The 13,959-nt window shown below is 37.9% G+C and overlaps 1 protein-coding gene across 1 annotated transcript in view; it reads right to left on the bottom strand.

The window, feature by feature from the left end:
- Window positions 1-306: 306 nt before the first annotated feature.
- LOC145255619 (uncharacterized) overlaps window positions 307-13,959 on the bottom strand; it is a 141,396-nt gene continuing 127,743 nt past the window's right edge. Inside the window, exon 2 of the mRNA XM_080114139.1 lies at window positions 307-2,313. Within this exon, the coding sequence (XP_079970265.1) occupies window positions 422-2,313 (1,892 nt within the window). The 3' untranslated portion in view covers window positions 307-421. The remainder of the gene's footprint in view (window positions 2,314-13,959) is intronic.

The following is a 13,959-nucleotide window of genomic DNA, read 5'->3' as shown; positions in this document are numbered from 1 at the left end:
GGTGTCTCAAGAAATGTACTCACACTTTAACTTTTATCAGCGTTGTCTGGACAATAATGGTCATAAATTTGAACATTTGCGAACATGATTCTTCAATTACGTTTGTCTGCTGTATTTGAAGCTATTTAATTTCTCCATGTTCATAAATAAAGGTTTTATCGTCAGTCAAAGTTTAGGTGCATGGGTACATATTTTGAGATTCTTTCTATATACTTATATTGATTAATTAATTATATTTATAATCTGAAGGCTCGATACATAATCGATAATAACCCGAAAAAATGTGTTATATTTTAAATTTAGTAACGATGTGTGTGTGTGTGTGTGTGTGTGTGTGTGTGTGTGTGTGTGTGTGTGTGTAGGGTGTTTTTTAGGAGGCGCAAACCATATTTAAACTCCGCTATTTCTCATTTGAATTCTTTTAAGTTTCTCCAAGGACACTTATTAAATTATTAAACATCGTGTCCATTTCCACTGGCAACTGTTTCTCAGGAAAGGCAATGCTGGGGGTCATAGAGTTCGCTGATGACGTATTCATCGTCGGTGACGTCGTCGTTGTCGTCGTCGTCGTCGTGGACGAGACGAAACAGCTGAACGACGAGTTCGGCGTCAAACCCGAAACAGACACAAAACCGCTTGTTCCAAAGTTCGTAGTGCTAAACAAAACAGGACTATTCGTGCTGGTGATGTCACTGTTCGAGTTGTTGTGCAGGCCGGGTGTTCTACTCGTCGCCAATGGGACGCTCGCATGATCTGTTGTACCGGAAGTTCCAAACACGTGACTTCCGTTCGCGTTGCAAACGGTGTCGTTATTGTTGTTGTTGTCACTTGTCGTGCTGCAGCCAGAACCGTCGGTAACACCGTTGTTTGGGGTTCCCGGCTTAATTGTCCGGCTCGTATCCGTGCTCTTATTATTGACAAAACTAAGGTTATTACTACAATTACTGGTCAAACTACTTGTGCATCTACTTATGGTGATGCCGTTTTGGGTTATACGGCTACTCAAGGCGCGCGTGTTCGCAAGAACGGTACTGCTTCCCGAAGACGAAGATGAGTTGGTGGATATCGAAATAGCATTCCTCGACGAATGGTCGTTCGCTAGCAACATTTCTTCCGAAGTCGATGGTATCCTCGTTGACGCAGTCGTCGACGACGACGTCGAAGACAGCTGGGACGGTAACCTCGTCGTGGTGATAATTGTAGGGATGGCGGTGGCAGTCGTGGCCAAAACTGCACCATCGGTGGCGGTGGTGATGGTTAATGGTGAGCTTAAGGAAGTCGATGCCGGCGTTGAGGCGCTTGGTATGCCGGGATATGGTGAACCAGGCAGCTGTAATGTTGACGACGAGGATGGCGATGACAAAGGTGACAGCGTCAATGGCGATTGGGTGGGCGTAGACATCAAAAGGTTCGACGTAGGTGATGGTGACGGCGGTGGCGTCGGAACCGGCGATAACGGCGGTGAGCTAGCCTCCAGACTTCTCACTAGCGAATCTGTCATGTCGTCCGTGATCTTCTCCGTCTCTCCCGGAAAGCACGGCTCGTCGAAGAAAAAAGCGGTGCGCGTCGGAAGGTGACTGTTGTTCAACATGTCGTAATCGAAGCGCCGTGGGCGGTAGTACGGATGGCTCATTGCCATCGTGGCACTGCCCAAACCAAATCCGGCATAACCGCGCTTCTCCTCACGGATCTCCTTGTGGAGTCGACGCAGAACATTATTTACAAGGACGGATTTTCGGAGGAAACTCTCCGGATCTTCCATTTCCCGCAATTTGTATACAGAGAGTCGGAGTATTCGCTTGCGTTCGTCTTTGCGTTGTTTCGGAGTGTTTAAAAATGGCGAGACACGTTTCGGAGGTGGCCGGGCCAGGTCATATTCATCGTCAGCTTGCTCGTCGACAATATCTTTTAATTTACGCTTCATTAAGTTATTATTATTATTATTATTATTATTATTATTATTATTATTATTATTATTGGTAAAGTTACTTTCATTATTGTTACTTTTGCCTGACGCGATGTTTTCGTCTATTCCTTCCCCACCGCCGGCACTGGTCCCATTTTCGTCACTGTCATCCTCAATGTCGACGTCGTCGCTCTCCCCGGTCGAGTCGGGGTTTTGCGATGCCGGCGCGTCCGGCGCCGCAACAGCCGCCGCCGTGGCAGCGGTGTCTGTTATGGCGGCTGGAGCGAAGCCGAAAATGTTGCGTTCGTCGTCTTCCTTGATGGGACTGGAAAAGATGTCTTTCGCAACACAGTTCGGAATCGGCAAAGACACCGTGTCGGGTTCCCCTTTCATTTCAATATCATTATCTGGAAAATACAAAAAAAATAAAAATAAATAAATAAAAAAAAATAAAAAGGAAATTTTAGTAAAGATTAAAAAAGAACGGATGAGGAAAAAAAAAACTATAGAGTATACTGAATAAAAAAATTAAAAAACTCAACAAATTCACAACAAATCTTCTACCAAACGCAAGAAAATTTGTAACATTACACACGTTTACACATGTGTTAACAATGAGCCACTCGGGACCCAGCACGTGGTAGACTCTGCCGCAAAGGGCACAAGAAACAAAGAGGAATGTAATTCAACTCGGTGTTTTAGGTTTTAAAAAACGACTTATTTCTCTTTCCCCGGCCAGGCATGACTCGGCTTGTGACGTCACTCACATGTCTAACATGATTATCTCTCCGTCTGTAACATGATCCTCGGTCTGCGCACATGTTATTTGTATTTAGAGAAAATAAAATGCATATTAAATGAATCGATAGTTGCTATTTCTTCTGAGGAGTTAAGGGTAGAATAGATTCACTGATTAATATCATAATTAAATGAATGATTTTGCGCTACGAAACAGGTGCTGTCAAAAATTGTGAATGTAAACATAGTTAAAGGAATAAATTGTAAGATGGTCACTATCGTGAATTTGGACCATAGACTTATGTCATATGCCCTGTAATTGCGTTGGGCTTCACAAGTTAAAGGATTTGTATAAATAAAAGAGGAAATATAATTTTTAAAAAATCATATTACCATAGATTTTTATTTGTTTTTGTTAGTGATACTTTTTTTTGAATGAATCCAATTAATTATACGAAAGTGATTTTTTTTCTAAATGCGAGTTGGGAATAATTTTTCCTTAGAGCAATTTGGTACCCCCAAATGGGAAGCGGCATATGTATTGTTCTTTTTTCTTTTTTTTTTTTTTTGATATTATTATCAACTGACACGTGTTTCGGCGGCTACGACTTATCAGAGTGGCTGAAGCTAGCGAGATTCAAAATCGGGACCCCATGATAAGAAGGCTAAACCTCTTCCACTGGGCTATCTCGCACGACTACTAAATATATCGCGTTTTGCGTAGATGTTGTTTATTTGTTTTTGTTCCCGATACTGTCTTCGAATGAATTCAATTACTTATACTAATATATATATATATATATATATATATATATATATATATATATATATATATATATATATATATATATAGTAATTTATAAAATTACTATGCTCTACCTACGTATTCAGCACTTTTGAAGTAAATACTTAAAGTTTACGCATAAATCTATACTTTCGTATATTAATTGTATGTGAGTAAATTAAGTAGTTATAGTATAATTAGTAACCGTATTATTGTACATTTTCTTTTTGGGGAAGTGGTATTATCCATTGGAGAGCCATGTATTTAACAGCTGTCCTGTTTTTAAATCTCCGAAACAGCTACATGGTAAGCAGCTGATGATCCCCGTTTTCTATTTACAACATTTTACTTAAGGTTTTCTTTTTTCATCCTTATGTAGTTATATTACTTTTATAATTTAAAACTTTTGAGAAATCGGCTTATGCAAGTGTTACGTATATTTCTATGGAGGTCAGGCGCGAACGAACACCCCATTATTTTATTATATCATATTTCTTCAAACTGAAACATAATTATCAAAGTATACTTACGCAGATAGATATGAAAAGTCTTTATTAAAGTATGTACCTATTTCCATTCTATGGAGGCCAGGCGCGAACGCAGACCCCACAATTTTATTATACCATCCATATTTAAGTTAAAACATACTTTAAAAAGTATTCTTATGTGCATCTATATTGAAAGCACTTGTAAACGATTTTTTTTATTTTAATATTGTTTATTTCCATACTTTGTGGACCAGGCGCGTACGCAGACCCCACAATTTTAATGAATCATCATTATGCCAGATCAAACATACCCATTCCTGTGTCTCGATACATCTTCTATCATTATATGTGATCAGTTTTCTATAATAGTTAACCATATAGCGGCCTATTCGTGACCAGACACACACAAACGTTCAGTTTTATATTATAGATATAGATATATATTCCACATTGCTCAAATATATATTTACACACACGCCTCTCTCTCTCTCTCTGTGTGTGTGTGTGTGTGTGTGTGTGTGTGTGTGTGTGTGTGTGTGTGTGTGTGTGTGTGTGTGTGTAAAAAAATGTTCAATAGACGTTCAACCTGTTAACACACGAATATTAACAGGTGGAACTCATATTCAACGTTATTTTTATTTTCTAACAGCATTTAGTACACGATTGGCATATTTGTGCTGTGACGTTTTACCATCATCGGTCGGCAGGGATGATGATGGATGCACTTTTCATGGAAAGCTGAGCGAAGATAGAAGGCCGAGATGCGACGACGGCATAAACGACCCGCATATTGCGGGGCGGTAAGAGGAAGCAAAGCACGAACCTTCAACTCCCCCGCCCCCACCTTTTCCGTACGCACACCAAACCGACCGAGATGTGATGACTAAGATATCTGTAGCTTTTACATCGCAAATGTGACAATACCTAGTTCCACCCCACTCCCTATTGCCGACCGAATTTTAGTCATAATCGCCTCTTCCCACGTCACGTTAGCTCCAAAAAATTATTTAAGCCACGCCTTCTTATTCAATTTAAATTCCCATAAAAGAAAAAAAAATCATAAACTAGCTGGGCTACTCGGCCTTGGTGGGTCGTAAAATATTCTTAAGTACATTAAAATTCATGCAGATTTCGCATATATTATTACAGAGCCAATTCTCTTTTGCATATTATAATGCACCCAATTGTGGTAGTGATTTAAAAACTTAAAAAAAAATGACTTGGATACCATCAGCTAGAATCGAAACCAAAACATTTAGTGCTCCAACCGCGTCTCCTATCGATTAAGCTATCGAAAGATAAGCAACAAAGATTTTATATGAAACAAGTTGAAGAAATGAATTGAATCTGGGCATGCGCATAAAGAAATATATCAGCAAGTTGAAAGGAAGACTTTGCATTTCAACTTGCCGATATATGCCGATATGCGATATTCATCCATCCAAACAAAGAATTTTACTCGTTATAAACTCTGTTCCGTCTGCCTGCTTCCCACCTGACTACAACTTGGATGTCTTCAAGTCCAATGTTAACAAATTCCTAATGAACCGCCCCCTTAAGTAAACACTTCATCAAATCTCCACACTAACGTACTGTACTTGCAATAACCCTTATCCCTGAGTGGCTTCCGGGCCTTGATAAGTGGTGACCACCGTGTAAAAAAAAAACCATTGTTGGTGTATGATTACTATTTTTTTTAATAACTTCTGTGTTATGTGACTCGTAGTTTAAGAGTTTATCGGTTAAATATTTACACATGTTTTGTTTATATATATTGTTATACCCTATGTAAAGGTTAAAGGTTTCTTCAGTCCTTGACAGACTATGGATACCCTGCGCGTGAAATATTTCTTGCAAGAGTTGCGCAATCATCCAACTACACATCTCCTGAGTCAACATTGTTAAATACCAGTGGCAAGTGGAAATATATATATATATATATATATATATATATATATATATATATAATGATTGCAACGTCTTGTCAGACAAGTGCCACTCCCTCAGAGACTTAACGTCCATGGGCCCAAAAATGATTTCCATCGCCACAGGACCATTTTAATAGACAAATGCTTGAGGGAGTATCTATACACAGATGATGTTACAGAGTCTTAACTTTGTACGACAGCTAAGTCTCTCTTCCGGTTCAAAATGTTGAGATCCAGCAACAAGCAAGAGCAAGATATCCAGCAACAAGTTAAACTGCAGACCAGCTTAATGCGGATATAGGTCTCCCGCTTTATGGTTTTTTAAATCAGAGATTTGATTCTCCTAGAAAGGTTGCTTTCACCACAGCTTACGGGAGCCCTCTCCACCCCAACACACACATACATACACACAAACACGCACGGTGCTAGTTGGCCGTTGACCCCGAAAAAGGGTTCATTCGCCCTTTGGAAGGTATTGTTTTTAATCCATCAGGGAGACTAGTCACCCTCCTCACCAAACAAGTCTGGTGGGGGAACCACCATATATATATATACTCATGAGCAAAAGAAAATGGGCCAAGAGTGAAAGAAGGAAGAAATCGATTTTTCAATATTTTTCCATGAATTTTTATCAATTTTAACTGAAAATTTATATTTTGCAGATCATTATTATTATAGCATGTAATAATAAGTGGAAAAATTAATCCTAAAAGTGGTAAGACCACATCTTGGCAAGAATATAAAAAACCGAATGGCAGTCCAAAATGATTCACAAGCAGATTTTTGATATTTTAAGAAAAGAAAATGTGAAAACATCTCTTTCTGCAGTGAATCGAATTGGTAAAAGGTGCGAAGTCGAACGCTTGGTAAAAGGGAAATCTGGATCCGGTCGCCCTAGAGCATCCACTTTGAAGGACTACCACAGGCTTCAATTAACTGTTTTGAAGGATTGAAAGAAAACTTATGTTGACCATAGCAAAAAATTCAAAACAGAGGCTGGAAATTCTCTTTCTAGATATATAATATCTAGACGAATGAAAGAAATAGGATTTTCTACTCAAAGGTGTGTAAAAAAGCCATTTTTATCTAAGAAGAACATCAATGATAGAAAGAGATTTTTCTCATGTTAGAAGAATACAGACTGGTTCGAGAATGTTTTCTGGTCAAACGAATCAAGATTTTGTCTTGTTAATGATGCTCCCGATGCTCCTGAACGGTGCAATCAAATAACTGGAGAAAGATTTTCGCCAAGTTGCATAAAATTGACAGTTAAGCACGGGAATTGAGGAATAATGGTATGGGGAACTTTTATCGCAGCAGGAGTTGAGGAATTTATTAGATGAGAGAAGTCAATCAATGCAAAGGACTACATTCGAATATTAGAAACAGGATTGTTACTAAGTATCCAGAAGCTGGGAATATCCCAGAACATTATTTTTCAATACAATAATACCCCTGCACACACTGCTAAAGTCACTAAAAAATGGTTTTCTGATTATTCAATTAATGTGATATTTTGGCAAGGTCAAAGTCCCGATTTAAACACAATTGAAAATATCTCGTGTATTGGATGGAAAAACTTTTTCGAACAATGACAAACTGTGGGACTTGTGCAAAGCGAAGGGAATCGCATCTCTTCTCCACAGTGTTCCACTTTGATTGAGGGCATCTCTTAAAGGATTTATCTTTTAAAGAAATCAAAAGGGAATACAATTCCATCCTAAGCATTTATTAAAGTAAATGTCTTGTTCTGTGTTATTAGTCTCGTTTAAGTTTCATTGTTCAATTGTTCTTTGTTTAACATAGCTTTAAGTGCAATAAAATGTATAAAATTTGTTTGGCCCATTTTTTTTTTTTTTTTTTTGCTCACGAGTGTATATAGATAGATAGATAGATAGATATTTCTGTGGAAATATATTTTCTTATAATATATACTAATCCCAATTTAAGAAGCTCAATGTAATTACAGAGTAATATAGTAAATAAATGACAAAAGTCTATATTCCAAAGTTCATGATGTTAATCATCTTATAATTTATTCCTTTACTTCAGTTGACATTTACAATTCTTGACAGTATCTGTTTCGTAAACAAAATCAATCACTTAATTCTTACATCAATCAGTGAATCTATTATGCTCTTAACTCATCAGGAGAAATAGCAACAATCAACCCGTCAAAAGGAAATAAAATGTGAATTTTTGATGTAATATAATAGTATACGACATTTGATAGGCGCGTTATTCGATATTTTAGATGAACCATCTACAGTCTTACAGCATCTAGTGTGTGTGTGTGTGTGTGTGTGTGTGTGTGTGTGTGTGTGTGTGTGTGTGTGTGTGTGTGTGTGTGTGTACGCGCCCCTTGCGGCAGACGGCGTGGGTCACGATATTGGACTGTAGAGTAATCATTGGTGGCGGAAGCTGGCCTTTCATCGCCGGAAACGCCGGACAATAAAGCGTGCGTGTATTTGGTTGAAGAATTTTAAAACAAAATTAGAAATCAATTCGAAGATTATGATTTAATATTTTTATCTCTTTCCCTTTCTTGCTCGTCCTTTTCCACTTTTTTTCCTCTCTCTCTCTCTCTCTCTCTCTCTCTCTCTCTTTATTAGATGGATCCTTTTTCTGTCTAAATCTCAACCGTTCTTCCTCTGTGTTTCTTTCAGATACACACGCTCTTACCCTTTAAAATCTCCCCACTCTCTCTTTAACTCATTTTCTCTTTACATTTTTAGTCGCGTGCAAGCGACTCTAAGTCACTCCGTCGGTCGGTCGGTCGGTCGGTCCGTAACACTTTTATGCTTGGCCTTTTGGCCTTTTGGCCAAGATCAAAGTGTAGTATCTGTTCAAGCAGATACTGCAAGCAAAGACCATATGTGGGGGCGACCCCACATATAAGACCTTGGTCAATGTAGGGGCAACCCTTCATACCAATTGTCACTATCCAACTACCCTACTCCCCGGGGAGTTGGTCCCCATTTCCCCATCACTCCTCAAATTAAAAATCGGCCTTGTGCCTAATTTGCTCGGTGGGGGAGCAAATAAATACCCTTTTCTTGGCCTTTTGGCCGAGATCAAAGTGTAGTATCTGTCTTACTACATGCTGTACTTATGTTTGTAACTTTGTGATATAAAGTGGGAGATCACTTTTCTGTATTAATTTAATGTAAAATGATCACCCGCTTTATAACAAGTCAGTCTCAAAGCCATTTAAGTCATTCTCCAGATCATTCAAGTTGTTTTTGAAGGATTCCAGTTATTTTTTAAGCATTCAAGTCATTCTTAAGGTCATTCAATTCATCCTTAAGTTCATTAAAGTCATTCTAAGTCATTTACTTTTTATTTATTTAAGTCATTTCAGCCCATTTTTCGGTCATTTTAGTTTATCTTTAAGAATTTCATGTCAATCCTACATTCACGCATTCATTCATTACACGAGAGCACGCGACTAATGGCTATCGGACTTGTTACTTCTGGATACCGGATATTTTTTCTTTAAAACATTTTATATCTAATTTATTCTCTCTCCCATTCCCCCCTCTCTCTCTCTCTGTCTGTCTGTCTCTCTCTCTCTGTTTATATCTGTGTCTTTCCTCCTCTATCTATCTATCTATCTATAACTTAAACATGTTCTGCTTATCTTTAATCTCCATGGTATTCCATAAATATCTCTCTGTCTCTCGCACTTGTCTCTCTCTCTCTCTCTCTCACACACACAGACCCCCCTCTTTCTTAGTCATACATTGTTTCTCTTTCACATCTTCTTTTAGTCTCTCTTTGTATCTATGTCTATCTATTTCCGCTGTTTTTTTTCTTATTCTCTCTCTTTCGATCTGTTTGTCTGTCTGTCTGTCTCTCTCTCCCCCCCTCTCTCTCTCTCTCTCTCTCTCTCTCTCTTCACATATTCTTTCTACCTTTGTATCTTCCATATGTTCCTCAAACATCTCCCTATCACTTCCCTCTCTTTCTCTCCCACTCGCACGCACGCATACATACATACATACATACATACATACATACATACATACTCACATTCTTGTTCTCTTTTGACTTTCCATCTGGCCCTCTTGTACCACAAACGATAAAGAATATAACGGGGAGAAAGGGGTGGCAAATATCGACATCAGGGAAGCGGGCGGGTCGGAAATTAACAAGGACCAAGAGGTTGACAAAGAGGATCAGCGACCGTGGAAGGAGGTTCAGAACGCAAGGAGACACACCGGAAGTTGACTCGTTTCACTTTCCTTTCCCTCAAAAGCCCGCAATCTTGCTTTTCGCCCAAGCGAACCTTTTACCTCCCCGCCTTCAACGTCGCCTACGCGGAAAACGCAGGCATCACCATAACGCATAAGGCATAACGTGCAAATCATTTCAATTTCAATTTTCTAGTTAGGAATTAGTGTTTTTCTTTAGTGTTTTAGGAATTAGTGTTTTTTCTTATTAGTGCTCACTGAAACACCAGTCAGTGCAATGAATATAATGATACCTATTATTAGAGGATTCTTTTCTCAACGACTATTGTAGAGTTTTCCTAACATCGGCCGGTCTGTTACATCATTAATTTCTCAACAAGGCTCCAACCCCTGTCTCATCGCTGTAATGTTGTATTTCTGTAGCTGTTTACAAGTATTTTAATGGAATGTGCCCTGATGAACTCAATACACTTGTACCCTCTGGGCCCACACAAACTCGTTAAGTAACCAAATCACACCCCTTCACTATTGAAGTCCTTAAATGATAGAAAGCTTGCTACTCTAATAGCTTATTCTCTCGAACAGATAGACTTTGAAATTCCCTTCCTGCTCCCTGTTTGCTTGACTGTACTGATATTCAGAAATTTAAATGTAATGTAAACTAACATCTTGTTAATTTTTCTTGTGGATGGTCCCTTACGTCAAAGTGCCGATATGCCTTGTTTGGGGTGCAGTTGAGCAAAAAAAAAAAAAAAAAAAAAAAAAAAATCGTAAGTTCCTTAAAATTACATTCTATATTCCCCTTTTTTGAGGTTACTTGATTTTTATGTAAAACAAGATGATTTTTGATTTGCTAGGCTCAGATACTGTTCCTTAACCGAGTGGTTCCAAAGTTCTATTACCTGGCGGCACATTATTAAGACTTTTAAATTTTTCTGGCAAACCTATTACAAAAATATATATATTTTCTACTCATAAAGTCTTTTTGCAATCTATATATCCATAAAAGTGAGAATATGTGCATGAGAAAACTTCTCAACCTATATACTCAACGAATGTTTTCTTTTAAAACAATATATATGCCGCTCCCCATTTGGGGGTACCAAATTAGTAAAGGGGAAAACTATTTCAAACTCGCATTTAGGTAAAAATGCACTTTCGTATAAATAATCGAATTCATTCCAAACGTATCGCAAAAACAAAAAATAATTATATATATATATATATATATATATATATATATATATATATATATATATATATATATTAAGTAATGTGATTGATAATTGATAATAATAATTCATTCAAGTGTAATGTGAACAAACATCTTCCTACTCATCTCCCTTCACAATGCCCCTGCAAATTATGTCCCCGATAGTAGCCCCTACTTCAAAATGGCACTGTGCCTTGTTTGGGGTGAAAATTGATTTTAATTTTAGCTCTAGGACATTTAACTATCGAGCTTATTATATATCTAAATTACAACGAGCACTTTCTATTTCCTGTATTTTAATTAAACTAGTAATTTCACTGTTACATTAAAATACACTCAGCTCTTTAGACTATTGTTCTAATCTCCTTTAAATTATATATATATATATATATATATATATATATGCGAGTGTCGTTCTAAAAACAAACCTATCTTTTACTCAAAATATTGAAGAGCTATGAAACGAGCGACCTATTGTGCCGTAGAATTATAATTTTGTTATATAGTCAGCACCACACTCAATGCACTTGTGCCAGCGATAAACGATGGCTGTGAATGGGCGCCCGGAGCGGTTTGTCATATGAAGGTCATTCCAAATGTAAAGCTTAATATTCACCACCATTCTCTACGCGCATTTTTCCAAGAATTACAAGGCCGCATGTCTATGAGAGGAAACTGTTTTCTTCGAGTATAACCCCGTCAATAATCGCAACAGAGTAATGAAACTTTCAGGTCATGGATGGCTAGATAAATAGATATGTTGGTAGAGAGGTACATATGCGGATAGATAGAGTAATAAATAATTAGAATGTTAGATGGATAAATTTGGAACTCCCTTCCCGGATTCTGCTTCCCCAACTGTACTGATATGCAGAAGTTCAAGTGTAATGTGAACAAACATCTTGCTACTCATCTCCCTTCATAATGCCCCTGCAAATTATGTCCCCGATAGTAGCCCCTACTTCAAAATGGCACTGTGTCTTGTTTGGGGTGAAAATTGACTTTAAAAACATAAAAAAATAAAAAATATGTCGATAAATAGATGGATAGATAAATAGACAAACAGACGGATATATATATGTGTGTGTGTGTGTGTGTGTGTGTGTGTGTGTGTGTGTGTGTGTGTGTATACAACTCCTACAGCCCACATCACGACCATACATTATCGAACCTGGCATGATGGTCCCCTACCTAAGTCTGGTGCACACACCATTTTTCAAAGTTACAATAAAAGGTCAATGTCATAGTCTATGTGTATATATTCTCCTACAGCCCACAGCACTGGATGCTCATGACCAAACCTGACATGATGATGGTCTTCAACCTAGAGATGGTGCACACCATCTTTCAAGGCCAAAGGTTAACGTCGAGACTTTGCTGTATGTTCGGGTACTCGCGAAGGAGATACCGAAGCAAGAAAAGTCCCATGCGAGATAGATAGATAGATAGATAGATAGATAGATAGATAGATAGATAGATACATATATACATACATACATAAACAGATATGTGCGGGCGTAATCTACAAAGAGACCCGCACATTTCTTGTTCTCTTTCGGTGGAGGAGAAATCCTTCACGACTGAGACAATTTTTATTTTTGTACCTTTTCTCCGCGTTAAAAAACGACCCTGGTGTCTAACTCTGTCCCGTGGGGAGGCATAGTAAATAGGTACATGGAAACTGTCAAAAAAAAAAAAAAAACATTGGTGCCGACTTATTTAGAAACATAACACCGCCACACGTTCCACCCTTTACACGCCCCTGACCCATGGGCTGCTGCCCTAGATAGAAGCTGGGCGGACTCACAGACAGGGTACTTACAACGATGAGGGTGGGGATAGGCGCGTGGATGAGAGTCAAAAGAGAGAATATATCGGTCTAATCAATTAAATAAACCAAAATGCCGAGAGAGAGAGAGAGAGAGAGAGAGAGAGCGACAGACAGACAGACAGAAAGACAGACAGAAAGAGACAGAGAGAGAGACAGACAGAGAGACAGAGAGAGAGAGAGAGTGGGGTAAATCAGAAGAGGCATGAAAGGGAGAGGTTGTTTGGGAAGAGGGAGGATGGTATTAACGGAATGTTGAAGCAACGAGAAACAGAGGGGGTACCCGCAAATGGTATGACATTTCTCGCAGTTCAAGAAAATTAAGATAACAAAGACGTAACGCAAAGTCAATGCTCTCTCTCTCTCTCTCTCTCTCTCTCTCTCTCTCTCTCTCTCTCTCTCTCTCTCAAAGGAGAAAACAGACACTTGTTATTTGTCTGGCACAAGGCCACAACGATCTTGTTGTTGTGACATGTGTCTATCTTGATGAATTAAGCCTCCGTATCCACCGCCTGAAGCATATTGACATAAATGGAAGTGGTGACTACCATGTAAAAAAAAAAAAAAAAAAAAAAAATTGGGCATTTCTTAGAAAATATATATACATACATACACACATATATATATATATATATATATATATATATATATATATATATATATATATATATACATGCATATATATAGATATATACATATATACATGCATATATATAGATATATACATATATACATATATATACATACATATATACATATATATAGATATATACATATATACATATATATACATACATATATACATATATATAGATATATACATATATACATGATGATTGCAACATCTTGTCAGACGAGTGCCACTCCCTCAGACATTTAAA

This window comes from Euprymna scolopes, chromosome 31 (genome assembly GCF_053919585.1).
Source record: "Euprymna scolopes isolate OS-2025 chromosome 31, ASM5391958v1, whole genome shotgun sequence".
Classification (NCBI taxonomy): Eukaryota; Metazoa; Mollusca; class Cephalopoda; order Sepiida; family Sepiolidae; genus Euprymna; species Euprymna scolopes.
This window is presented reverse-complemented; position numbering and strand designations above follow the sequence as displayed.